Here is a 25,190-nt window from a genome sequence, read left to right on the forward strand (position 1 = left end):
CCGCGGGACTCCTCTTTCAATAAAATACATTTTTTATTTTATTTAGGTTCGTTCAAACATGTCAAACGTTGTATAACATAAATCTTTAGGGCCTTTTTCAACCAGAGCTCCAATAAGATTCAAGGGGGACGATTGCATTGTCTTTCTAAACGTTTCGAAAGGGGAGGGTAGCCAGGGGCGCCGGCGTCATAATGGTGATGGCCCTCCTCATGTGACCACTTTCCACAGCGTCTCATTCAGTCAGTTTTCACAGTAGGAGACTCAAACCACTTTGTAAAGACTGGGGACATCTAGTGGAAGCAATAGGAAGTGCTCAATGAACCATTGCTCATGGTGTGATTTATAGGCAAAGTTATGAAGTTGAGTCCGCAATTCAGAATTCCACATCCTGTTACGATCGCTCTTGGGGTTTTGACTGCCATATGAGTTCTGTTATACTCACAGACACCATTCAAACAGTTTTAGAAACTTTAGGGTGTTTTCTATCCACAAGTATTAATTATATGCATATCCTAGCTTCTGGGTTTGAGTAGGAGACCGTTTAAAATGGGCACAATTTCTTTTCAAAAATCGCTGTAGCGCCCCCGAAACCTAGGCGACCGTCAAGAGGTTAAGCCATGGATTTTGAGTCCCTTAATATTATTGTTGGATATGTTTTTAGTAGCAAAAATTTAAATGTCCATAATAAATACAGTTGAAGTTGGAAGTTTACATACACCTTAGCCAAATTCATTTAAACACAGTTTTTCACAATTCCTGACATTTAATCCTGGTCAAAATTCCCTGTTTTAGGTCAGTTAGGATGACCACTTTATTTTAAGAATGTGAAATGTCAGAATAATAGTAGAGAATGATTTATTTCAGCTTTTATTTCTTTCATCACATTCCCAGTAGGTCAGAAGTTTACATACACTCAATTAGTATGTGGTAGCATTGCCTTTAAATTGTTTCACTTCTTATGGCTTGGGGGCAGTATTTCGACATCTGGATGAGAAGCGTTCCCAAAGTAAACTGCCTGTTACTCAGGCCCAGAAGCTAAGATATGCATATTGGTAGATTTTGATAGAAAACACTCTAAAGTTTCCAAAACTGTTAAAATAATGTCTGTGAGTATAACAGAACTGATATGGCAGGTGAAAACCTGAGGACAATCCATCCAGGAAGTGGGATTTCTTTGATGTGGGTAGTTTTCAATTGAATGCCTATAGAGTATCTAATGGGTTAGGCCCCAGATTGCAGTTCCTATGGCTTCCACTAGATGTCAACAGTCTTTAGACATTGTTTCAGGCTTGTTTTCTGAAAAATGAAGAAGAATGAGACCTTTCTGTCAGTGGACTGTAGTATCATGCAGTGCTGGGTTGCGCACGTAACCGAGGGGACGCCCTTCGTTGTTTTTCCTTTCTATTGAATACGCTATTGTCCGGTTGAAATATTATAGATTATTTAGACATCTGACAAGCTGAGGATGAATTATAAACATCGTTTGACATGTTTCGACGAACTTTACTGGTACTATTAGGATGTATTTGTCTGCATGTTTTGACCGCCTTTGAGCCAGTGGATTACTGAACAGATCGCGCCAACAAAACAGAGTTTTTGGGATATAAAGAGGGACTTTATCGAACAAAACAAACATTTATTGTGTAGCCGGGACTCTTGTGACTGCAACCAGATGAAGATCTTCAAAGGTAAGTGATACATTTTATCGCTATTTCTGACTTTCGTGACTCCTCTACTTGGAAAATGTTTGTGTGCTTTTTTAAGCGGGGCGCTGTCCTCAGATAATCGCATGGTATGCTTTTGCCGTAAAGCCTTTTTGAAATCTGACAAAGCGGCTGGATTATCAAGAAGTTTATCTTTAAACCGATGTATAACACTTGTATTTTTTTGAATGTTTATTATGGCTATTTCTGTATTTTGAATTTGGCGCTCTGCAATTTCACCGGGTGTTGTCGAGGTGGGTCGCTAGCGGAACGCCTGCGCCAAAAAGGTTAACTTGGGTCAAACATTTTGGGTAGCCTTCCACAAGCTTTCCACAATCAGTTGGGTCAATTTTGGCCCATTCCTCCAGACAGCTGGTGTAACGAAGTCAGGTTTATAGGCCTCCTTGCTCACACACGCCTTTTCAATTCTGCCCACAATTTTTCTATAGGATCGAGGTCAGGGCTTTGTGATGGCCACTCCAATACCTTGACTTTGTTGTCCTTAAGCCATTTTGCCACAACTTTGGAAGTATGCATGGGGTCATTGTCCATTTGGAAGACCCGTTTGCGACCAAGCTTTAATTTCCAGACTGATGTCTTGAGATGTTGCTTCAATATATCCACATAATTTCCTTCCTTATGATGCCATCTATTTTGTGAAGTGCACCAGTCCCTCCTGCAGCAAAGCACCCCCACAACATGATGTTGCCACCCCCGTGCTTCACGGTTGGGATGAGGTTCTTCGGCTTGCAAGCATCCCCCTTTTTCCTCCAAACATAACAATGGTCATTATGGCCAAACAGTTCTATTTTTGTTTCATCAGACCAGAGGTTATTTCTCAAAAAGTACGATCTTTGTCCCCATGTGCAGTTGCAAACCGTAGTCTGGCTTTTTTATGGCGGATTTGGAGCAGTGGCTTCTTCCTTGCTGAGTGGCCTTTCAGGTTATGTCGATATAGGGCTCGTTTTACTGTGGATATAGATACTTTTGTACCTGTTTCCTCCAGCATCTTCACAAGGTCCTTTGCTGTTGTTCTGGGATTGATTTGCACTTTTCGCACCAAAGTACGTTCATCTCTAGGAGACAGAACGCATCTCCTTCCTGAGCGGTATGGCGGCTGCGTGGTTCCATTGTGTTTATACTTGCGTACTATTGTTTGTACAGATGAACGTGGTACCTTCAGGCGTTTCGAAATTGCTCCCAAGGATGAACCAGACTTGTGGAGGTCTACAATTTTTTTTCTGGGGTCTTAGCTGATTTCTTTTGATTTTCCCATGATGTCATGCAAAGAGGCACTGAGTTTGAAGGTAGGCCTTGAAATACATACACAGGTACACCTCCAATTGATTCAAATGATGTCAATTAGCCTATCAGAAACTTCGAAAGCCATGACATAATTTTCTGGAATTTTCCAAGCTGTTTAAAGGCACAGTCAACTTAGTGTATGCAAACTTCTGACCCACTGGAATTGACCTTATGACCAAAAGTATCCTTTTGTAGTCAATTTTGACTTCACTGTGTTGGAGCTCCCGAGTGGCGCAGCGGTCTAAGGCACTGCATCTCTGTGCTAGAAGCATCACTACAGACACTGTTTCAATTCCAGGCTGTATCATAACCGGCCGTGATTGGGAGTCGACATAGGGCGGTGCACAATTGGCCCAGTGTCATCTGGGTTGGGGTATGGCCGGGGTAGGCTGTCATTGTAAATAAGAATTTGTTCTTAACTAACTTGCCTGGTGTTTTCATCTCCTCTAGAATCAACTGGCGAAAGGAGGCCATGGACATAGATTACATTGTCTTTGAATAATTGCCACATTCTTGACATTTGCAAATCTTGAACACCATCGTTGTGTTCCCTCCATAACGTAAATCCCACTGTCTTTATATCGGATTCTATGAAGATTAAACAATGCCAGCCAAAGGGACAAGTAGGTCCAACCTGACTGATCTCTTGTTGACATATAACTTTAAAGTTGTGTGTTCTGCATGCTCTGTAAAAGAGAACGAAATCTCGTACACCCTTAAAGCAGTCGACCACCAATGCAGCAGAGAACTTCTATTGGCTAAAGGCAAAGGTACTAACAAATGGAGGCTTGTTTCCCGCCGCCCTGAATTTCCAAACCCAAGCCAGTATGAAGTTTGTTGGTTCTTCAAGGAGGGCTCTGGGTGTACGAAGCACAGGAACCGCTGCACCTTCGCAAGGAGCCACGAGGAGGCCACAGTGTGGAACTTTGTAAAGCACCAGAGGATAGATCACAGCACGTTAATTAGACTGATAACCGAGTTGGATAGAAGTGCCGTCCTACTGCAAAACACTGCCGAAACCATCCTCACTGAGTTCTCAGGGGAATTTCAAGAGCTTTGTAAAGACTGCTTCCTCGGCACTCCACAAACAATTACAGGTAAACGGTGGAACAACACTTGCTCAATGGATGCAGCCCATGTCTGGAGCCCAGTCTTGGTTCATTACCTGGCAGGAAGTCAGGGGAAGGAAGTCTACAATCAGATAAGGCCTCTGCCCCCAGTCTGCCCTTTCCAGTACTGCAACCATGTCATGCAAGGTATGCCCTGTTGGCACGGGCCCAGACAGTGCCAGTTTGCCCACAGCGAGGTGGAGATGGCTGTCTGGCGAGCAGAGGCACCAGGGTGTCGCCAGGAACTCCTGCATCTCTCCCAGGAGAGGCAACGTCAGAAGCAACAGTCGGCTCAAGACGTAGTGCCCGCCCCTAACCTGCAGGTGGCGATCTACTGCAAGGCTTGCCTCGTAACCCTCTCCTCTCGGGAGAGCTTTTTCAAACACTGTGCCTCATTGGAGCATGCCCAGATGATCTCCGGGGACACGACCACAGAGTGGAAACATCGTCCCCCGCCCCACGGCCGCAAAGCAGAGTTTTGGCTGTGCGAGAGGTAAACATATTTTTGTAAACTCAAGGAGACAACCTCCACACTCAATGCACATTCCAGACGTTTTTGTACACACCTGAGTGACTGCGAACACTGCAAAGCCTAAAAGTGCAATCTGTATGATAGATGCATATGTAAATAGCCCTTATTGTCTATATTATATTGTCATCAATAAGCCATTTTCTTAACAAATCATGGGATATACAGTAAATGTAATTTGTTGAAATGATCAATAAGCAGCAATAAATCTTACTGATTGTGCCTTTAGCGTCTCATTATAGTTTGTACTGCCATTTCTTCTCAGGCCTGACACCTGTGAATATGGCACCAACTGTGTGAAAGCTCACTCTGAGGAGGAGCTTGAAGAGTGGGTAATGCGAGCCAAAGAGGACAAGGAGATAAGGCGCAACATAGAGGCTCAAGGCCTCATGTCTTACAGGGATCGTCTTTTGGAGGAGTACAGACACAGCAGCAATGAAGTGCACATTGTAAGTCATCATAGTTCAGATCAGGAACAAATGTCTCCATGCAATTGAGATTCAATCCAACCTGTACTTGAGTAAACCTGCACTGCTTAATAATAATAATGTTCCTGCACAATTTCACTGAGGCAAATAATTAGATGATGCCTCACGTGTGAAATGAACAAATCAATATTAAATGTTGACAAAGTGGTGCATTTTTCCAGGAACAGAGTGATTAGTCAGCAACACAGGTTTCCTGCATTGTGGATTGGACTGAATCTAACAATGAGTGTCAGTTATGTTTCAATGTAAAGAACAAATGGTTGATTTATTCAAGTGGACATGAACTATTACATCTGTCAACATATGCCATAATAACACCGATCATAACTGTTTCCAATACATTTAATGACACTGTTATACCGTTTTGTTACTGCCCTCCAGCATACTGATATAACTTTTAGATATTCTACCTACTATATATTATCTACATTTGTTTACTATAAAATGCTCATTGTCCCCAAGCAACTAACAGTGTGACTTCATGTTACAGATGTCAGAGCAAGTTGATGACGTGACTGTCACTTTTGAAGAGGAGGAGTGTGTGGAGACTGATGCAGAATTCCAATGGAAGTTCCAGATCAAAACAGAGGTAACAGTTGGCTAGAAGTATGACCTGTTGTTTTGATGGTTATTCCTAACTGCCCATTACGTCAATATATAGGGCTCTTGAATACAGTCAATACACTGTGAGAACATTTCTCTGCTCAGTGCCTGTGAATATAATACGCTGTGCTTTTACATTTTCTTCTTTGTGTTTCTACTCCATCTAAGTTTACTGTTGGCAGTAAAAGAGTCAAGGCCAGGGCTCTTTCTCACAACTGTTTCAACTTTTTTTGTCCTTCATTGCTATCTCTTTAGACTCTGAGAAACAGAGTACATTCTCTCCACTAAAGTTTCTATGTCCAACCTCTAATTTCAAGTGGAAACAAACTGGCTGGGTGGAAACAAACTGGGCTACTAATAATTAATTTTGTCATACAAAACAATAAATTAATTATTTTCACCCCTCAGCTAGCCAAGTTAGCGAACTTGCAAGGATGAGGTGACTCTAGCGAAGTTAGCATTTTGCAAACATAATTCATAGTGTATTGTGTTTAAGTGTCATTGGTCACCTGTATATTTTGCCTGTATCTTCACAGAGACTACTTGCACATGTAGCATTACTGAAAGAGGAACGTGGAGCCTCTTTCTCCCTGGATGAAAACAGTTCTGAGCCCTGCACTTACTCCACGGGTGAACTGTTCTGTAAATCAGACATGACCTATGACATCATCGTGTCCTTCAAGTCCAACAACCCGGGTCTTTACCAACAGTGGTTGGTGTTTGACTTTGGCATGAGGCCAGTGCTCCTGCAGAAACTGAAGGTTAAAGTCGGACAGCAGCTATCCCCTAAGCTCGAGGAGCCACCTGAGGACGTTGGGCCCCCTTCCCAGAATCAGGAACGCTGGCATCGGGGGAACAGGGTCTTCATCCCCTGCTTGGAAAAGACAGAAGTACAGGAAGAGCTTCTGAAGGAGTACAAGCCTCCTCAGATTAGTTTGCTGTATAAACCACTTGACGACCGCAACACGCCCATGAATCACCAGAATTACAAAGAGAGGATGCACAGCTTCCTGTACACAGAGGAGCAGGCAGAAGATCAGGTGGTTTCAAGGTAATAGCATCAGTAACTTTTTCATGGTTTTATTTCCTAGCTGATCATCTTTAATAGTATTGTGTCGTTCCACAAAATGAGTGCACATTTTTATATCCTTTTGATATTTTAAATAGAAATTGTTCACTAATATTACATCTTAAAAGCCTGTTTTATTCAATGAAGTGCCCATTATTATAGATCACATGGAGTATTCAATGAATCAGATTGTTAATATGAGTAAAGATATGCTAAAGTCCCAAAATGTCCTTCTGTGCACCCTCTGTGACTTCCAGGAAGATTTTAACCCACTTCACCCTAACATTTCACCTAGTTATTTTGTTGCTTTGACAAAGTCATTTATTATTATTAGATTATTATTTATTTCATGTGTTTAAGGTCAAAGGTCAAATAGGGGATAACCTGCACGAGTGTGAGATAGAAATGTGAGTGGGGTCACGGCCAGGGACCAGCCATTATTAATGGCGACCATGGAGCAATTAGGGTAGTGCCTTGCTCAAGGGCACATTGGCAGATGTTTCACCTAGTCGGCTCTGGGATTCGAACCAGTGACATTTCATTTACTGACCCAAAACTATTAATCACTAGGCTACCTTCCGCCCCTAGTGATTCATAAAAAAAAAAGTAAGTTCAACCCTGTTACGTGAACTGAACTTTTGTTTTAATATGGTGAGACTATTCCTTTTTAAATACCTTTTATTTTATTGAACATGTAATAGTCAAATCATAGTGTAAAAGCAGGTGAGCTGGTTCTACTCTATTTGGCCATTTTCTGGTGTTTTGTGTTAGAAAACTGAGTGGATCGCGCATAACACACCAACCCTGTTACCTATACATAGGTAGGCTAGACATTTTTTCAACAATACATTTGTTTTGGTGAAGCTTGCGTTCAATTGCCCCTCCCTGTTGCAGACAAGCTTTCATTTCCTCTTTCACAAGGGGATTTATGGCTGATTTAAGATTAAATCGTCAACCTGGTTACAGTCAACCTTGTGACTTTATTTGGCACTTATACTATAGTATATCTTTTTTTCATTTAACCTCTTGAGATGGGAAAACATATGTTTTATTAGGTTGAATGTGTGCTCTTTATGACAGAATATTACATTTATGTGAAATCAAACGTTTTTCTTTTCACCAAGTCACACATCTCAAAAGACAACGAACGACCCTATTATAAATTATTTTAGGTTAAAAGGACAACAACCTCAAAGTCCCTCCATTTTCTTTTGTGTTTTAGACTCAATGTTCGAGGGACCGTCACCTTGTCGGCCACCCTAGACAACCCTCTGTTTGGGATGAAGATAGCTCCTCTGGGGGAACTATTCTGTGCCATCTTAGTCCCTTTTACTCTCACCCCAGACACACCAGAGGGTTTGATGCTGAGACGAGGCATCCAGTCAGCTCTCATAGCACCAGTATCATCAGATAATCAAAGTCACAAGGTCTACGAAGCCATCATTCTCAGAGACGCCACCAGTGAGTGTAAAATGCACTTGCAGCTGTCTAAAAGATGCTGCTCTGACCTGAAGCTCCAAAAAAATGAAACATGTGAAATGGAAGTCCAGTTCCAGCTGAATCGTCTGAAGTTCTGTGAGATGCACAAAGCCATAGATCTCCTTCCTGACACAGAGAGAGTGTTACCAAAATTCAGGAACTGCAGTGTCCCTGTTAACAAAATACAATTCCCCAAACTCAATGCAAAGCAGCAGGCAGCCATTGATTTCATCATAGGGGACTCCGATGGAAGAGAAAGTGTGGCCCCCCTCCTCATTTATGGACCGTTTGGAACTGGGAAAACCTTCACGCTCGCAACAGCAGCCAAAGAGCTGGTACGCCAACCTCACACCAGAGTACTGATTTGCACTCTTACAAACAGGTAATGACCCCAATGTTCTATTGACCCCAATTCACTTACACCGAGTTCAACTTTCTAGTCCCTTCATGTATTTTCAGTCTTACCTAATACAATTCATTGACTGGCACAGATACTCATTTTTACATAATAGTGCTTAAGACTGGTAAAAATTTGTTTGTGCAAGTAGTCCTACTTATGCGAGCTTTTTGTAAACATTAGATTAGCAACAAAGGAAGTTTATTTGACATCTATGTAATGATTACTTAAAAGAACACAGTGAGGGTATTATGAGTGTGTCCATCAATCATTTGTATTGTGTAAGCCTCATATCAATTTGACAGTTACACTATACACTGACAGTTAAGTATTATGTAACAAATTGTGAAAATACACTGTGGTTAATAATCCTGCAGCAACAGGAAATTAGAATTATGTGGATTATAATAAATTGACATTTTGTTGATACATTTTTCATTAGGACAAATCAAGTCTGAAATGTTAAAGTGGAAATTACAAACTTTATATAGTCTTAAATTGGCATTTTCTGCTGCGACAACAGAATTATCAAATTAAGATAGCACATCTGTATGCCATGTATTAATCCCAATGTTAATACATATTTGAATTACACTAGTAGTTACAGTGTACCTGCTTATGAATTACTTGTAAAGCATCAATTTCATTTAAAAAAGTAGGGCAAGCAATTTTCAGTTCTGGGTTTAAGGACAATCACTGTTAAAAGTTAAGCACGACTAACCTCTCTCTTGTCAGCTCTGCAGATTTGTATGTCAAAGACCACTTCCACTCATACATTAACTCTGGACACCCTGAGATGAAGCCACTGAGGATAAAAGCAAATAAACTAGGGGTTCCAGTGAGTGCCACGGATGAGATCACACAGAAGTACTGCCTTCTATCAGAAAACGGACAGTTTTTCCTACCTCCTGCCAAATGCGATTTAGATTGCCATCGAATAGTCATCACAACTACTGCAATGGCAAGGCACTTCCAGGACCTGAAGCTCCCTGATGGCTACTTCACCCACATCCTGATTGACGAAGCGTCCCAGATGCTTGAATGTGAAGCTCTGATGGCCCTTGGTCTGGCTGGGCCAGTAACTCGAGTGGTTCTAGCTGGAGATCACATGCAGATGGGACCAAAGCTCTTTTCAGTGGACGATGACCAACGCTCCAATCATACCTTGCTGAACCGTCTGTTCCACTACTATCAAGCCCAGGAGAGTAGTGCAGCTTTGAAAAGCAGAATCATTTTCAACGAGAACTATCGCTCCACCAAAGAGATAGTAGAATTTGTGTCCACTAACTTCTACGTTGGCAAGTCTGATGCCATCAAGGCTGTAGGTAATGTTCCAGCTCACCCGAACTGCCACCCCCTGAGGTTCCACCATGTCAGAGGAGAATCTCACTTGGACACCACATCCATGTCGTGGTTTAATCTTGAAGAGGTTACATGCGTGGTTAAAATAGTGCAAAATCTACTCAGAGATTGGCCACCCGCATGGGGGAATAAGGATCAACGCTCAGTCTGTGTTCTTTCTGAAGGATGCCAGGTAAAAATGGTTATTTGTCATTTGAACTTAGTTTAGGAAATCTAATCAATTTCTTGAGTAAATAGGGGAACACCAACATTTTTTATGTGACTTTTTTGTGTCATCGTTTGTCTTTTTTCGTAGGTTCCAATGATCAGGAAAGAGCTTCGGAAAATATCCCTGAGCCGAGTGACTGTGGAAAATATTGCCAATGTTCAAGGTATTTATCATTAGATGTTAGATATTACTACACTGTTGGAGCTACTGTACTGTAGGAACATAAGCATTTCGCTACACCCGCAATAAATATGTGTATGCGACCAATGAAATTTGATATGATTTGATTCATTTGCAAACATTGGTTAATATTCCAATAATTTGTTAATGTTTCCTAGACATGTACATTAAATAACACTATTTTGTAGATTTAACTACTGGTATGTTAATTTTGATCTTTGTATAGAAACCTTTTTATCTGTCAAAATAATGAGTCCTTAACCATACCATTTTTTCATTATTTCTTGACAGGCAAACAGTTCAGAGCAATAGTATTGACAGCCGTTCAAACCCGTGACAGCATTCACCCTTCTGACTCACATTGTGTGGAGTTTTTCAACGATGCTCGCGTGCTGAACACGGCCATGACTAGGGCTCAATCCCAGGTTGTTGTGGTTGGAGATGCTGCCGCTCTGTGCTACTTTGGAATGTGCTCAAGAATCTGGAGGAACTACATTGACCAGTGTATAACAAAGGGAAGTGCTGAACCGAAACACCTTACACAAGACATAATTGATGGCGATATCAAGGAAATGTCAAGATTCCAACGGTCAGAAGACCTGGATGAGACCAGCACTCAGTCAGTTATGTTCGGCACAGGGAACAACGTGGATGCGATTCTCCAACAGCTGCAAGAGGAACAAAACATGGCAATCTACAATTCATCTGATGGAGACAAATCGGAATCGAAAAATGTAGACCAAAATAGACCATACGATAGTACCGAAGTTGAAAGAGATGAGTTGTTGCAGTTGTTGAGAGAGCAGCCAAATGTGTACAAGCAAGGTGAATTGGTCATGGAGAAATATAACGCAGGTTATATCATACCATTTGACAACCCAACCAAGCACATTATCATCAAAGGTAGAGGTAACCTCGGCAAGTCCTTCGCTGGTGACGAAGTGGTCGTAAAAGAATTTCCTTGTGAGGGCCATTCACAGGGAAAGGTGTTAGGCACCATCAAGGCAGCTGAATCCTCTCGTGTGTTTGTTTGTACCCTCGAAGATGAAGATTACCAGAAACGCAAACCGAAGTCTGAATATCAAATTCCCAGAAAGATAATGGTACCCCTCAATAAGAACACTACCAAAATTTGCACCTTGGTCAGAAAGAAGAATCGCAATGTTATTCCAATATGGAAGCATGATGATGGAGAATGGGAGTTTGTCAGATATCAACACCTTGATGAAGACATCAAACACAATCATGTGTTTGTGGTGGAGGTCTTTGACTGGAAAACGAAAACTGAAAGCAATGAAATCTATCCCTTTCCGTTAGGGAACGTAATAGATATTGTTCCCATAGGATCATCTTTGGAAGAGGGCTTAAAGATTTTGGACGCAGAATTTAAAGTCGAACGATCGCCTCCCAGACATGTTTTAGATGAAGTGTGTTCCTGGGAAGACACCCACATTGGTAACAGAAAGGACCTCCGAAAGTTGACTACTTTCACTGTTGACCCAAAACATTCCCAAGACTTGGATGATGCAATTAGTGTCATTGACAAGGAAAGCCATTATGAGGTTGGAGTCCACATAGCAGATGTGGCAAGTTTCGTGAAGATTGGTGATTCGTTGGATGATTGTGCACAAAAACGGGGTGCAACAATATACACTCCTAAAGAACCATTTTACATGTTCCCAAAACCATTTAGCATCAACCACTTGAGTCTCCTGCCTGGTCGAGATCGTATGGTGATTTCATTAGTGGTACAAGTAGACAAGGCAACAGACAATATCATTGACAAGAACTTCAATCTTTCTCAGATCAATTCTGATAGAAAGTTGTCTTATGAAGAGGCGGAGGACATCATCAGTAAGCAGTCAAGAGAAGAGGCCAAGTTTGATACTGTAGAAGACTGTGTTGCTGTGGCATATCGTTTTGCCAAAGTCCAAAGGAAGGCCAGGCTTGGCAAGGATTGGAACTATAATCGACTGGATGATCACCAGATGCCGGGGAAGAGGAGATCCCATCAGATGATTGAGGAGCTTAGTGTACTGTTCAACAATTCTGTGTCTGAATTTTTGATCAACGCAGAAGAAACCATGCACTGCACTCCTCTCCGATGTCAAGCAAGTCCTGACCCTAAAATGGTCAAAGACTTGAAAGCGCAGTGCAAAGACATCATATCACTGTCCTCACACCTAAGGCACAACCTTGAATACGCCCATGACCAGGAGGTCTTGGAGAGCAAAAGCTTCCCCGTGCTAACATCAGTGTGGAATGAGATCCTATCAGCTGCTGGGAACGGGGAAGTTGACACTGACAGATTGATTGATCTGATAGCTACAGATGACATCTATCCCCAGCTCCTTCCAGTGATATCTAAGTTTAGGAAGTGTCTTGGCAAAGCGTATGTCATCCGTTCCAATTCATCCCCTAAGGCAACTGTTGGGCACTATTCCTTGCATCTGAAGTCCTATACACAAGCATCCTCGCCCATACGTCGCTACATGGATGTTATCCTGCAAAGGCTTTTGCATTCAATCCTAAGCGGCACTCCAGTCCAATATTCTCCACAAGACATTGACATTCTGGGTCAGAAGAATGAAGAAAGATACAAGAAAGCCAATGAGTATGAAAAGAGGGCTGAGATGATTTCCTTTGCCATGGACATGAAGAAACAAAATGCTTTGAAGATAGCATTTGTTGTTGGTGTTGAGGTAGGAGACAGTTTCAAGCTGTCATTTCCATTTGACAGGCACTCATTTCCAGACAGTTTGCCTGTTATGTACAGAGATTTGCAACTGGAGGATCAACCACTGTACGACTCAAACGAGAATCACATGACTCTAACATGGAGAAGACGAGTGTACTCAGTTGACACTGCCAAAACTCACCAAGAGCTAAAAAGGGTGCAAAATTCTTCTGCATGCACTGAGCTTTCACAAAAGACTTGGCGAGACATTGTTGATGCAATTGACCAGGAAAAATGGAACATAGCAAGGTCTCTCATACTAAGCGCCACAACAAAACAAACGGAACATTTTAAGAGTGTGCCAAAACATACCACACTGGATTTGCTTGACACAGGGAATGACTCTCATAGAACTGCACATGGACAAGATGAAAAAATTGAAATGGAGCACTATGTTGATCTTACTCTCCAGTTGAAGCCAGGAGACACACTTCAAGTCCAAATTACATCTGAAAAAAAGCGAGGTTATTGGACACCCACTCTTCAGTTGGTGTGCATCAAACCAACGTTTGAGGTGTGTGTAGACCACGCCCACAGCCCTATCACATGCTTCTCCAAATGTGCAGACCGTCCATCCAAGAGTGAATATAGCAACGCTGAAGAGTATGTGAGGATCTGGAAACCACTTTGTGAGATGGAGTCTGCAGCCAATGCTGTGGATGAAAGTGACATCATAATCATTGAGGACCTGGAGCTGAACTTGAAGCAAGGGAGCAAACTAGAAGGAAGTTTTGACCTTCCTCTCGAATACATTAAAGAATGGGCCATCGAATGCAACCTTAACAAGTGCTTACTGTGTATCCGAAAAAGAGGGTTGAAACTGGCCTCAACCCCTGACCAATCAGATGAAGTAGTTGACCCTAAAAACTACACATGGGTGGCCCATGGTGTTACAACCAAGTTCGACGAACCAAAGAAGAAGGCTCCAAATCAAGCCAGAAAAGTGCATTTCTACATCCACCATTTGCCAATGGATACCATTCCAGATTGTGTCTCCCAGAGAAAGACAAGATATACAGTTGAGATAATCCCGAAGCTTCTACCAGACGTGTAAGTATTACATTAATTAGTAAGAGAAAGAAGAGAGAGCCATGAATTTATCAATTGTCATTTCAAATGTATAGACATTACAGTAACACTTTATATTACAGATCCAGTACTTATTTAAAACTAAGTCAACAAAATGTTGCTTAAAATGTAATTACCATTTAAACATGTAACGTTTTAGTAAATACCTGGTAATTTCTTACCCACATTGCATTCTGTTTAAAATAAGGTCCTAATGTAAAACTACTATCCCATATTTGTATTGGATGGGCATAATGTTCCTATATTAATTCAGTATATTATAATTAATGGTGTTTAACATTTTCTACTATCTAGACGTAAAGAAATGGCTGTGAACAACGTTGTGTCTGCAAATGAGCTTGTGCAGAAAATAGCCCTAGGACAACCTATTCCGAAAGGAGGTAAGCGCTGGACAATAACATAAATAGACAAATAAAATGTCTTAAGTAATCCCATCTTACATCTGAGGAGATTTACAGTTCACAATGTCATTGTTAAACATTATGTTTGAAAGTATTGTTTTGCTGTCTTTTTTGGGATTGTAGCTTCGCAATCTGTTGTACCACGACACCGACTCATGAGAGAAAAGGCACCAGAAGGTCTCCCAGAGCTGAATAAGAGTCAATATGATGCAGTGGAGAAAGCTCTGAATAACAAATTCACACTCATACAAGGACCACCTGGTAAATTATTAAATAGTACTACCAGAGTACATGAAGCTGTTATATGGCCCTTTGCAATGTTTACGGGAATAAAAACCACACCTGTTTCATAGGGACTGGAAAGACCGTTGTAGGAGTGTACATTGTGTACTGGTACCGTGTGCTAAACTCCCACAACCCCAGAATATTTGAAGATCCCAAGGACAAGGACAAGAAAGAAGTTATTCTCTACTGTGGTCCTTCCAACAAGTCTGTCGATGTGGTTGCTGGCAAGTTACTTAATGCATACATTTAAATTGTCATTACAAAATAATGTATAATACATTCACAGCTTAAACATGAGTAAAGTTCTGTAGGGAACATTCTAGCATTCTATGAATTCTGAACATTCTGTAGAGTACCTGTTGAGGTTTGGAGACAAGCTGAAGCCCCTCAGGTTGTACAGCCGACAAATGGAGATGCTGGAGTACCCATACCCAGGCAGTATCCTTCAGCTGTCTCCCAGGTCACTTCGCCAAGAGCGGTCCAAGCCAAAACTCAGGTATAAAACACATGAAATCACTCTGCAGTTGTGCACTGTAAAAAGTAATTCAGCGTTTTAGTTGTTTCAGGTCATTTTCCAATATCGACTCAACTGAAAAGAATAGAAATTGTTTACATGTTTTTTATAAAAAATATTTCAATGTTTTTTGGACACTTTTTCAGGGAAACCATCTCACTTGTCTTTGATAACCTGGTCGTAGTGCTGGCTTCATTTGTCTGACCGGTGTCAGCATGTTTTTTGTCAAATGTTTCCTGCAATTGTTAATGAATTTGGATCTCACACTATGTACCATTTTCAGAGCTATTACCTTGCATCATCGCATACGGGAAGAACAAAATCCGCATTCCGGGGAAATAATAGAGTTTGACCGCAGAATAAACCTAGCCAGAGAATCAAACGGACAGCAGCTGACAGACGAAGAAGTTGAGGAGTGAGTAAAGATGCATTACCGTATTCCCTTGTAATATACAGTACATTCTTATTGAATTTTCTTTGAAACCTACATCTGATAGAATTGGTAATATGTATTACAGTATTCCCTTGTAATATACAGTACATTCTAATTACATTTTCTTTGAAACCTGATAGAATTAGTCAGTGCATTCGGAAAGTATTCACACCCCTTGACTTTTTCCACATTTTGTTACGTTACAGCCTTTTCGAAAATTGATTAAATTGTTTTTTTCCCCTCATCAATCTACACACAATGAAAAAGTAAAACACTTTTTTTTTAGCAACTGTAAAAAAATGTTTACTGAAATAGCTTATTTACATAAGTATTCAGACCTTTTGTTATGAGATTCGAAATTGAGCTCAGGTGCATCCTGTTTCTATTGATCATCCTTGAGATGTTTTTACAACTTCATTGGAGTCCATCTGTGGTAAATTCAATTGATTTGAAAATAAGGGAGAGCCGCACACAAAAATGTAATATCCAACGTTCATCAGGGTATGATCACAAACACTGCGAGATGACTCGTTTATATAGTGTCAAAAGACACACAGGTGTCTGTAATCATGGCCAAGTGTGGCCTAATATCATTGGTTAATTCTCAAATATAAAAATGGCATACAAAGAACAGCATACAAAAACCAAATGGATAGCATACGATCATAAATTCATTTTAGACTACACAAGCTTACAAACAATTACAATGGCAAAGTCACAATAATCACAAGAATGGCTTAAGATCAAAGTCTGTGTTGAGACCGAAGGGTGCAAGGGTCTTTAAGTTAAAGATCCAGGCAGCCTCTCGTTTTAACAATAAATTATCAAGGTCACCCCCTCTCCTAGGGAGGGTGACATGAAATAGTTATGTGTGAGTACTATTTCAGCCAATGTTATAATGCAGGCACTGGAAGGTAGTTCATTAGGGTCACTTTGCAGAAGAAAATGTTCCATAGCTTCAATACCACCCTCGTGTGGAATATTTGTGTATAACAGCTCAACATCAAAAGTAACTCATAAGGTATTCTCAGGAAGAGGATCGAGAGATTCAATGATAGAGATCATACTGCTGGTGTCCTTTACAAAGGAGGGGAGCTGTTCTGAGAATGGTCTAATAAAAAAGTCAACAAAAGTAGATAGAGGGGCCGTTACTGCATCAATGCCCGCTACAATAGAGTGCCCTGGAGGTTTTGTAACATTCTTGTGTAATTTCGGCAAAGTATAGAAAGTGGCAATTTTAGGCTGTTGAATAGCCAAAAAGTCATGTTGATTGGACATGATTTGGTAAGGCACACACCTTTCTATGTAAGGCCCCACAGTTGACAGTCCATGTCAAGAACATAAACCAAGCCATGAGGTCGAATGAATTGTCCGTAGAGATCCGAGACAGGATTGTGTCGAGGCACAGATCTGCGGAAGGTTACCAAAACATTTCTGCAGCATTGGAAGTCCCCAAGAACACAGTGGCCTCCATCATTCTTAGATGGAAGAAGTTTGGAATCACCAAGACTCTTCCTATAGCTGGTCTCCCGGTCAAACTGAGCAATCGGGGAAGAAGGGCCTTGTTCATGGAGGTGAACAAGAACCCGATGGTCACTTTGACAGAGCTCCAGAGTTCCTCTGGGAGAACCTTCCAGAAGGACAACCATCTCTGCAGCACTCCACCAATCAGGCCTTTATGGTAGAGTGGCAAGATGGAAGCTACTCCTCAGTAAAAGGCACATGACAGCACACTTGGAGTTTGCTAAAAGGCACCTAAAGGAATCACAGACCATGAGAAACAAGATTCTCTGGTCTGATGAAACCAGGATTGAACTCTTTGTCCTGAATGCCCAGCGTCACGTCTGGAGGAAACCTGGCACCATCCCTACGATGAAGCACCGTGGTGGCAGCATCATGCTGTGGGGATGTTTTTCAGTGACAGGGACTGGGAGACTAGTCAAGATCGAGGGAAAGATGAACGGAGCAAAGTACAGAGAGATCCTTGATGAAAACCTGCTCCAGAGAGCTCAGCACCTCTGACTGGGGCAAAGGTTCACCTTCCAAAATGACAATGACCCTAAGCACACAGCCAAGACAACGCAGGAGTGGTTTCGGGACAAGTCTCTGAATATCCTTGAGTGGCCCAACCAGAGCCCGGACTTGGAACCTGATCGAACATCTCTGGAGAGACCTGAAAATAGCTGTGCAGCAACGCTCCTCCATCCAACCTGACAGAGCTTGAGAGGATCTGCAGAGAAGAATGCGAGAAACTCGCCAAATACAGGTGTGCCAAGCTTGTAGCGTCATACCCAAGAATACTCTAGGCTGTAATCACTGCCAAAGGTACTTCAACTAAGTACTGAGTAAAGAGTCTGAATTCTTATGTAAATGTGATATTTCCGTTTTTTATAAATTAGCAAAAATGTCGAAAAACAGTTTTTGCTTCGTCTTTATGGGGTGTTGTGTGTAGATTGATGAGGGGAAAAAACTATTGAATACATTTTAGAATAAGGCTGTAACGCAACAAAATGTGAAAAAAAGTCAAGGGGTCTGAATACTTTACGAATGCGCTGTATAAACATTGTTTTTTTGTTTTTCTTCTAGCTACAAAAAGCTTCTGAATAAAGCTCGTGTGTATGAGCTGCAGAGACACGATGTCATTCTGTGCACCTGCACAGCAGCCTCCAACCCTAGCCTGATTAAAACAGTCAATCCACGCCAGATCCTTATTGATGAATGTGCTATGGCAACGGAACCTCAGGCCCTCATCCCACTGGTCAGCAACAAACCAGAAAAGGTAAGTTAAGGTAATATAGCCAATAAGGCCCGAGGAGTTGTGGTATATGGCCATATAGCACAAACCCCCGAGGTGCCTTCTTGCTATTATAAACTGGTTACCAACGTAATTAGAACAGTAAAAATCTATGCTTTGTCTTACCCGTGGTATACAGCTTTCAGCCAATCAGCATTCAGGTCTCGAACCACCCAGTTTATAAGAGAGAATATACACTACATGACCAAAAGTATGTGGACACCTGCTCGTCAAACATCTCATTCCAAAATCATGGGCATTAATAAGTTGGTCCACCTTTGCTGCTATAAAAGCATCCAGTCTGGAACTGAGGGGCCTAGCCCAAACCATGAACAACAACCCCAGACCATTATTCCTCCTCCATCAAACTTTACAGTTGGCACTATGCATTGGGGCAGGTAGTTCTCCTGGCATCCGCCAAACTCATATTCATCCGTCGGACTGCCAAATCGTAAAGTGTGATTCATCACTCCAGAGAACGCTTTTCCACTGCTCCAGAGTCCAATGGCGGCGAGCTTTACACCACTCCAGCCAACGGTTGGCATTGCGCTACACCCACAATAACATCTGCTAAATATGTGTATGTGACCAATAAAATTTGATTTGATCTTAGGCTTGTGTTCGGCTGCTCGGCCATGTAAACACATTTCACGAAGCTCCTGACTAACAGTTCTTGTGCTGACGTTGCTTCCCGAGGCAGTTTGGAACTCGATAGTGAATGTTGCAACTAAGGACAGACGATATTTACTCGCTTCAGCACTCGATGGTCCCATTCTGTGAGCTTGTGGCCTACCACTTCGCAGCTGAGCCGTTGTTGCTTCTAGACGGTTCCACTACACAATAAGAACACTTACAGTTGACCGGGGCAGCTCTAGCATGGTATACATTTTATGAACTGACTTGTTGGAAAGGTGGCATCCTGTGACGTTGCCACGTTGAAAGTCACTGAGCTCTTCAGTAAGGCCATTCTACTGCCAATGTTTGTCTATGGAGATTGCATGGCGGTGTGCTCGATTTTATACACCTGTAAGCAACAGGTGCGGCTGAAATAGCCTAATCCACTCATTTGAAGGGGTGTCCACATACGTTTGTGTATATATAGTGTACCACAGGTATGACACAAAACTACTTGTTTACTGTTCTAATATCATTGGTAACCTGTTTATAATAGCAATAAGACACCTCTGGGGTTCTTGGTATATGGCCAATTGCTTAAATATATAACATAAATATTTAGTTACCTTTTCTTATAGAATGGTGTGTACATGTTTAAAATAAAGGTAAAACATTTATAGGCCTGGTTTGTGATGCTGCTTGTTCATTATGTAGTAGAATGATTTTGTCTTCCATCGGTGTTCAATCCAGCAGCAACTGTTTAGGCCTGGGCCATACAATGTTCACCTCAGTGGGGCTCCTCAGTAAGATTTTCATTTGTGTAAAAATGTTCAGTAAAAAAATGTTGATTTTTTTGCATGTAGTCTAACCCTTGATTTTGGACATGGAAACAGTGCATTGTTATAGAATCACACTGCTAACCTTATGCCTAACCTTTAAATAAGGCCAACAAGCACATTTTGACTGTGGCTATAGATTCTAGTGGAAACCCAACAGGAGGGTAGCTGGCATCAATTTCTCAGGTGCTCCCTACTCCCTATGTTCCCTTGAGCAAGGAATTTAACCCCCTTATCTGCTCACTGGGCACTGCACTGCAGCTGCTCTCTGCTCCAGCTTCTCAAACCTAATGTGTGTGTATGTGTGTGTGTGTGTGTGTGTGTGTGTGTAAACTGAGTGGACAAAACATTACGAATACCTGCTCTTTCCATGACAAAGACTGACCAGGTGAAAGCTATGATCCCTTATTGATGTCACCTGTTAAATCCACTTCAATCAGTGTAGATGAAGGGGAGGAAACAGGTTAAATAAGGATTTTTAAGCCTCGAGACAATTGAGACATGGATTGTATATCATTCAGAGGCTGAATGGGCAAGACAAAATATTTAAGTGCCTTTGAACTGGTATGGTAGTAGGTGCCAGTCGCACCGGTTTGAGTCAAGAACTGCGTTGCAGTGTGGAGTTTTTTCACGCTCAACAGTTTTCTGTGTGTATCAAGAATGGTCCATCACCCAAAGGACATCCAGCCAATTTGACACAACTGTGGGAAGCATCTCTGTGGAACACTTTCAACACCTTGTAGAGTCCATGCCCTGACAAATTCAGGCTGTTCTAAGGGCAAAGGTGGGGTGCAACTCAATATTAGGAAGGTGTTCTTAATATTTTGTACTCTCAGTGTATATGTGTATCGGATCAGTTGAAAAAAGGCAGAAGACAAAATTCCATCTCATATGGACTAATAAAGTAGATCTAATTTTAAACTAAGCCTTAACAGCAACCCTGTTTTATCAACTGCATGCCAAGGCCAATGTAAGTCATCGTTTTTGCAAGTCATGAAGATTGATGGCAACATAACCTCTTTCCACTTCCAAGATTGTGTTGCTCGGTGACCACAAACAACTACGTCCCATCATCAAGAATGAACTTGTGAGGAAGTTGGGGATGTCAAAGTCTCTGTTTGAGCGCTACTTTGAACGCCGGTCCCAGACAGTGATGCTGGATACCCAGTACAGAATGGTAATATCGTCTTCATATTTATATTTCTTAATTCCATTCTTTTACTTTTAGATTTGTGTATTGTTGTGAATTGTTAGCTACTACTGCACTGTTGGAGCTAGGAACACAAGCATTTTGCTACACCCGCAATAACATCTGCTAAATATGTGTATGTGACCAATAAAATGTGATTTGATTTAAGAGGGGGGTCATATTTAGTCTTTCATGAATTTATTCAAAATGGTACTCTTAATTCACATCACAAAATCTCATGATTGTTGATCAAGGGTAAAATGCTACGGTGCCTTTGACAATACAGATACGGATTTAGATGGATTGAGATCCAATGAGAAAATACAAATACTTCTATCTTTTTGTAGCATGAAGATATATGCAAGTTCCCATCAGAGGAGTATTATGAAGGAAAACTGAAGACTGACGTGGATCGCCCAAATAGTGTCCTTCAGGCTGACAGCAGGCAGACGCACATTGTTTTCGGCAACGTCAGTGGAGAAGAGGTCAGCCTGGTTGTGAGCACAGAAAAAGGAAATGAAAACTCCAAAGCGAATATGAAGGAGAGAGACGTAGTGGTAAGGAACGTCTTGGTTTTCTCAACTCCAACACTCAAATCTTGCCATGCCACTGGTACACTGAGTTTCCAAAATCAACTTTTTGTTTATTACAGGTTCGGATCGCCAACCAGCTGGTGACAGAATCCAAAATAAAACAACAGAGTATGGCGATCCTATCTCCCTACAATGCCCAGGTGGCCGAAATTAAGAAAGAACTGAGAAAATTAAAACTGGACGAAATCACGGTCACCACCATCACAAAAAGTCAAGGTTACTCTTTCTTACTATCCCTTTAGTTCCATCTTGATTGTGATTCTATGGTTGTCCCCCGCTGTTCTTTTGAACTTTGAACTGGTTAGGTTAGCCCTGGGTATAACCAACGCTGCTTCGTCTCCCATGCAGGAAGTGAATGGCGCTATGTCATCCTGTCCACTGTGCGCTCCTTACCCAGCAAGGAGATCGAGACAGAGCCGGACAGGGCCTGGTTGTCCAAACATGTGGGCTTTGTTCGTGACCCCAACCAGATAAACGTGGGCATTACCAGGGCCAAAGAGGGACTGTGCATTATCGGTGAGAGATGTTTCCTCAAGGGCTAAATGTTAAAGATCACTGGATGATCTAAACCATATGATCTAAACCAATGTTTCCCAACCCTGGTCCTCCAGTACCCCCAACAGTACACATTTTCATTGTAGCCCTGGACAAACACACCTCATTCAACTCATTGAGGGCTTGATGATTAGTTGACAAGTTGAATCAGGTGTGCTTGTCTATGGTTACAATAAAGATGAGTACTATTGGGGGTACTGGAGGACCAGGGTTGGGAAACAATGGTTTAAAATACACTGTCATTGTACTCATTTATTTTCTTCCTTTCTCAAAGGTAACCAGGAGTTGTTGAGCCGCAGTGGTGCTTGGAGACAACTCCTCAAACATTATACGGCAAGGAACTTTGTCACAGAAGCTGAAAAGATCTCTGTGCGCAAAGTAGCAAAATAGCCTGTTAGCACTGTCTACATTGAGCGACGTGGTCTCGGCACCGGATCGGTGCACAATGAACTGTAAAAATAACTTTTTCAGGATACATTTATGATGTTGCTTCAGTTTCAATGTTGAGTCAAATGAGTTAAATACTGCACTCACTGTCATTTTTAATGTGACCTTTCAATTTTAATCAATGGCCTCCTTTTTTAATTACTACCTATGCTCTTAGTGTCTGGTTTTTGTGTGTTTAAACTGTGAGATGTTATTCTGCACAATTATTTAGTGAAGTTCAAATTATATTTCGAGAAATGTTATATATTTTTGTAGAATCAAATACTGTGATCTTTAAATCAACTGTACTAGATAGTGTACATTTGTATGGCTGTATTCTCTTTTACTATTTGTATTTTACAATTTCATTTCAACTGTGTTCTTCTACACTGTTTTTTACGGCAGACCTTTTTGGTCAAATTTTTCAAGGTATCACATTCCATTTATAAATGATCGTCTTCCCAAATGAAGCTTAAATCTGACAAATGTTATGCTATAAAATATGTTTCATAGTAAAAGGACTATGCATTAGTTAATCCTAGTCTGACTGCTGTAGGTGTATTCCAGTGTGTATACTAGATATAGATTATATTAGATGTAGTATGGTAAAGATTGGATTCATTTTGATCTAAATCATTTAATAAAGTAATAGCTGATCATAAAAATGGCTTTGTTCTTTTTGTGATAATGCAGTTTTTTTTCTGTTCAGAGGACTTCACCTGAATATTGTTTGCAATGTCTAAAACTATATTTATATCCATATCAAAGTACCACTGACTAATACATAGTCATCTGAGTAATCCCCACACACGTTTATGCAAATTTAACCAGTCATATACGAATAGTATGCTAGAGGGAAGATTATGATTGTATGCATTGTAGACTAGGGGCCATGGTATTAGTCCGATTGGACCTTGGCCAGCACACTGAGGATTAGTCCACTACTGATTAATAATAACTGAGTCAAGGCTTGACTGATCATGTCATCACTGGATGGATGAAATGGAATCCAATTGGACCAGAGGGAGGATGTCCTCTAGTGGCTTTGAAACACCACTTCCTGCTTCACATGTACTTTATTCATGATTGTGTGTCTGCCGCCGCATCCATGAGTGACAAAGGAGTATGACATTAATATGGTGCTTATATTAATTTGCTGAGATAATTTGACGTGGGGTTCTGATGACTAATCCTATGGGAACTAAAATAGGTTGGGCCTTCAATTCAGTACAACTTCATCAACCCAGTTACATTTACATTTTAGTCATTTAGCAGACGCTCTTATCCAGAGCGACTTAAGGTAGTGAATGCATACATTTCATACAATTTCATACATTTTTTTTTTTTTTTTTCTGTGCTGGCCCCCCATGGGAATCGAACCCACAACCCTGGCGTTGCAAACACCATGCTCTACCAACTGAGCTACAGGGAAGGCTGTTGGAACATAAGCATAAAATAACATAAATACGTATATACCAGAGGAGGCTGGTGGGAGGAGGTATAGGAGGACGGGCTCATTGTAATGTCTGGAATGGAATTGGTGGAACAGAATCAAACGTGGTTTCCCTATGTTTGGATTCCATTTCATCCATCAACTGTACTAGATAGTGTACATTTGTATGGCTGTATTCTCTTTTACTATTTGTATTTTACAATTTCATTTCAACTGTGTTCTTCTACACTGTTTTTTACGGCAGACCTTTTTGGTCAAATTTTTCAAGGTATCACATTCCATTTATAAATGATCGTCTTCCCAAATGAAGCTTAAATCTGACAAATGTTATGCTATAAAATATGTTTCATAGTAAAAGGACTATGCATTAGTTAATCCTAGTCTGACTGCTGTAGGTGTATTCCAGTGTGTATACTAGATATAGATTATATTAGATGTAGTATGGTAAAGATTGGATTCATTTTGATCTAAATCATGCACTTTCACTGGCTGTTGTCAAATCGATCCCGCTAAAGGGATTTGATCCGCAAGAAGTTAGGTAAATATTACTATTTAACCTATATGAAGGTGAATGAAGGTATACTGCAAATACATCTGAAATACTTGTTTTGATTTGGCTATACTCGGCCTTGTCTTAGGACGGTAAGTTGGTGGTTGGAGACATCCCTCTAGTGGTGTGGGGGCTGTGCTTTGGCAAAGTGGGTGGGGTTATATCCTGCCTGTTTGGCCCTGTCCGGGGGGTATCATCGGATGGGGCCACAGTGTCTTCTGATCCCTCCTGTCTCAGCCTCCAGTATTTATGCTGCAGTAGTTTATGTGTCGGGGGGGCTAGGGTCAG

At 41.3% G+C, this 25,190-nt stretch overlaps 1 protein-coding gene across 2 annotated transcripts in view; it reads left to right on the forward strand.

The window, feature by feature from the left end:
- Nucleotides 1-23,564, forward strand: part of LOC106583651 (helicase with zinc finger domain 2) — a 46,564-nt gene extending 23,000 nt beyond the window's left edge. For both annotated transcript variants that reach the window (XM_014168089.2, XM_045705114.1), the window contains exons 2-20: nucleotides 3,459-4,610; nucleotides 4,912-5,095; nucleotides 5,625-5,723; nucleotides 6,274-6,788; nucleotides 8,029-8,667; nucleotides 9,418-10,216; nucleotides 10,340-10,415; nucleotides 10,724-14,219; nucleotides 14,553-14,638; nucleotides 14,783-14,920; nucleotides 15,013-15,168; nucleotides 15,296-15,440; nucleotides 15,742-15,873; nucleotides 18,478-18,670; nucleotides 21,170-21,313; nucleotides 21,673-21,882; nucleotides 21,978-22,134; nucleotides 22,267-22,434; nucleotides 22,748-23,564. In XM_014168089.2, coding sequence (XP_014023564.2) covers nucleotides 3,613-4,610; nucleotides 4,912-5,095; nucleotides 5,625-5,723; nucleotides 6,274-6,788; nucleotides 8,029-8,667; nucleotides 9,418-10,216; nucleotides 10,340-10,415; nucleotides 10,724-14,219; nucleotides 14,553-14,638; nucleotides 14,783-14,920; nucleotides 15,013-15,168; nucleotides 15,296-15,440; nucleotides 15,742-15,873; nucleotides 18,478-18,670; nucleotides 21,170-21,313; nucleotides 21,673-21,882; nucleotides 21,978-22,134; nucleotides 22,267-22,434; nucleotides 22,748-22,863 — 8,451 coding nt within the window. In that variant the 5' untranslated portion in view covers nucleotides 3,459-3,612 and the 3' untranslated portion in view covers nucleotides 22,864-23,564. The remainder of the gene's footprint in view (nucleotides 1-3,458; nucleotides 4,611-4,911; nucleotides 5,096-5,624; nucleotides 5,724-6,273; nucleotides 6,789-8,028; nucleotides 8,668-9,417; nucleotides 10,217-10,339; nucleotides 10,416-10,723; nucleotides 14,220-14,552; nucleotides 14,639-14,782; nucleotides 14,921-15,012; nucleotides 15,169-15,295; nucleotides 15,441-15,741; nucleotides 15,874-18,477; nucleotides 18,671-21,169; nucleotides 21,314-21,672; nucleotides 21,883-21,977; nucleotides 22,135-22,266; nucleotides 22,435-22,747) is intronic.
- The last annotated feature ends 1,626 nt before the right edge of the window (nucleotides 23,565-25,190 follow it).

The sequence above is a fragment of the Salmo salar genome, chromosome ssa22, assembly GCF_905237065.1.
Source record: "Salmo salar chromosome ssa22, Ssal_v3.1, whole genome shotgun sequence".
Lineage (NCBI taxonomy): Eukaryota > Metazoa > Chordata > Actinopteri > Salmoniformes > Salmonidae > Salmo > Salmo salar.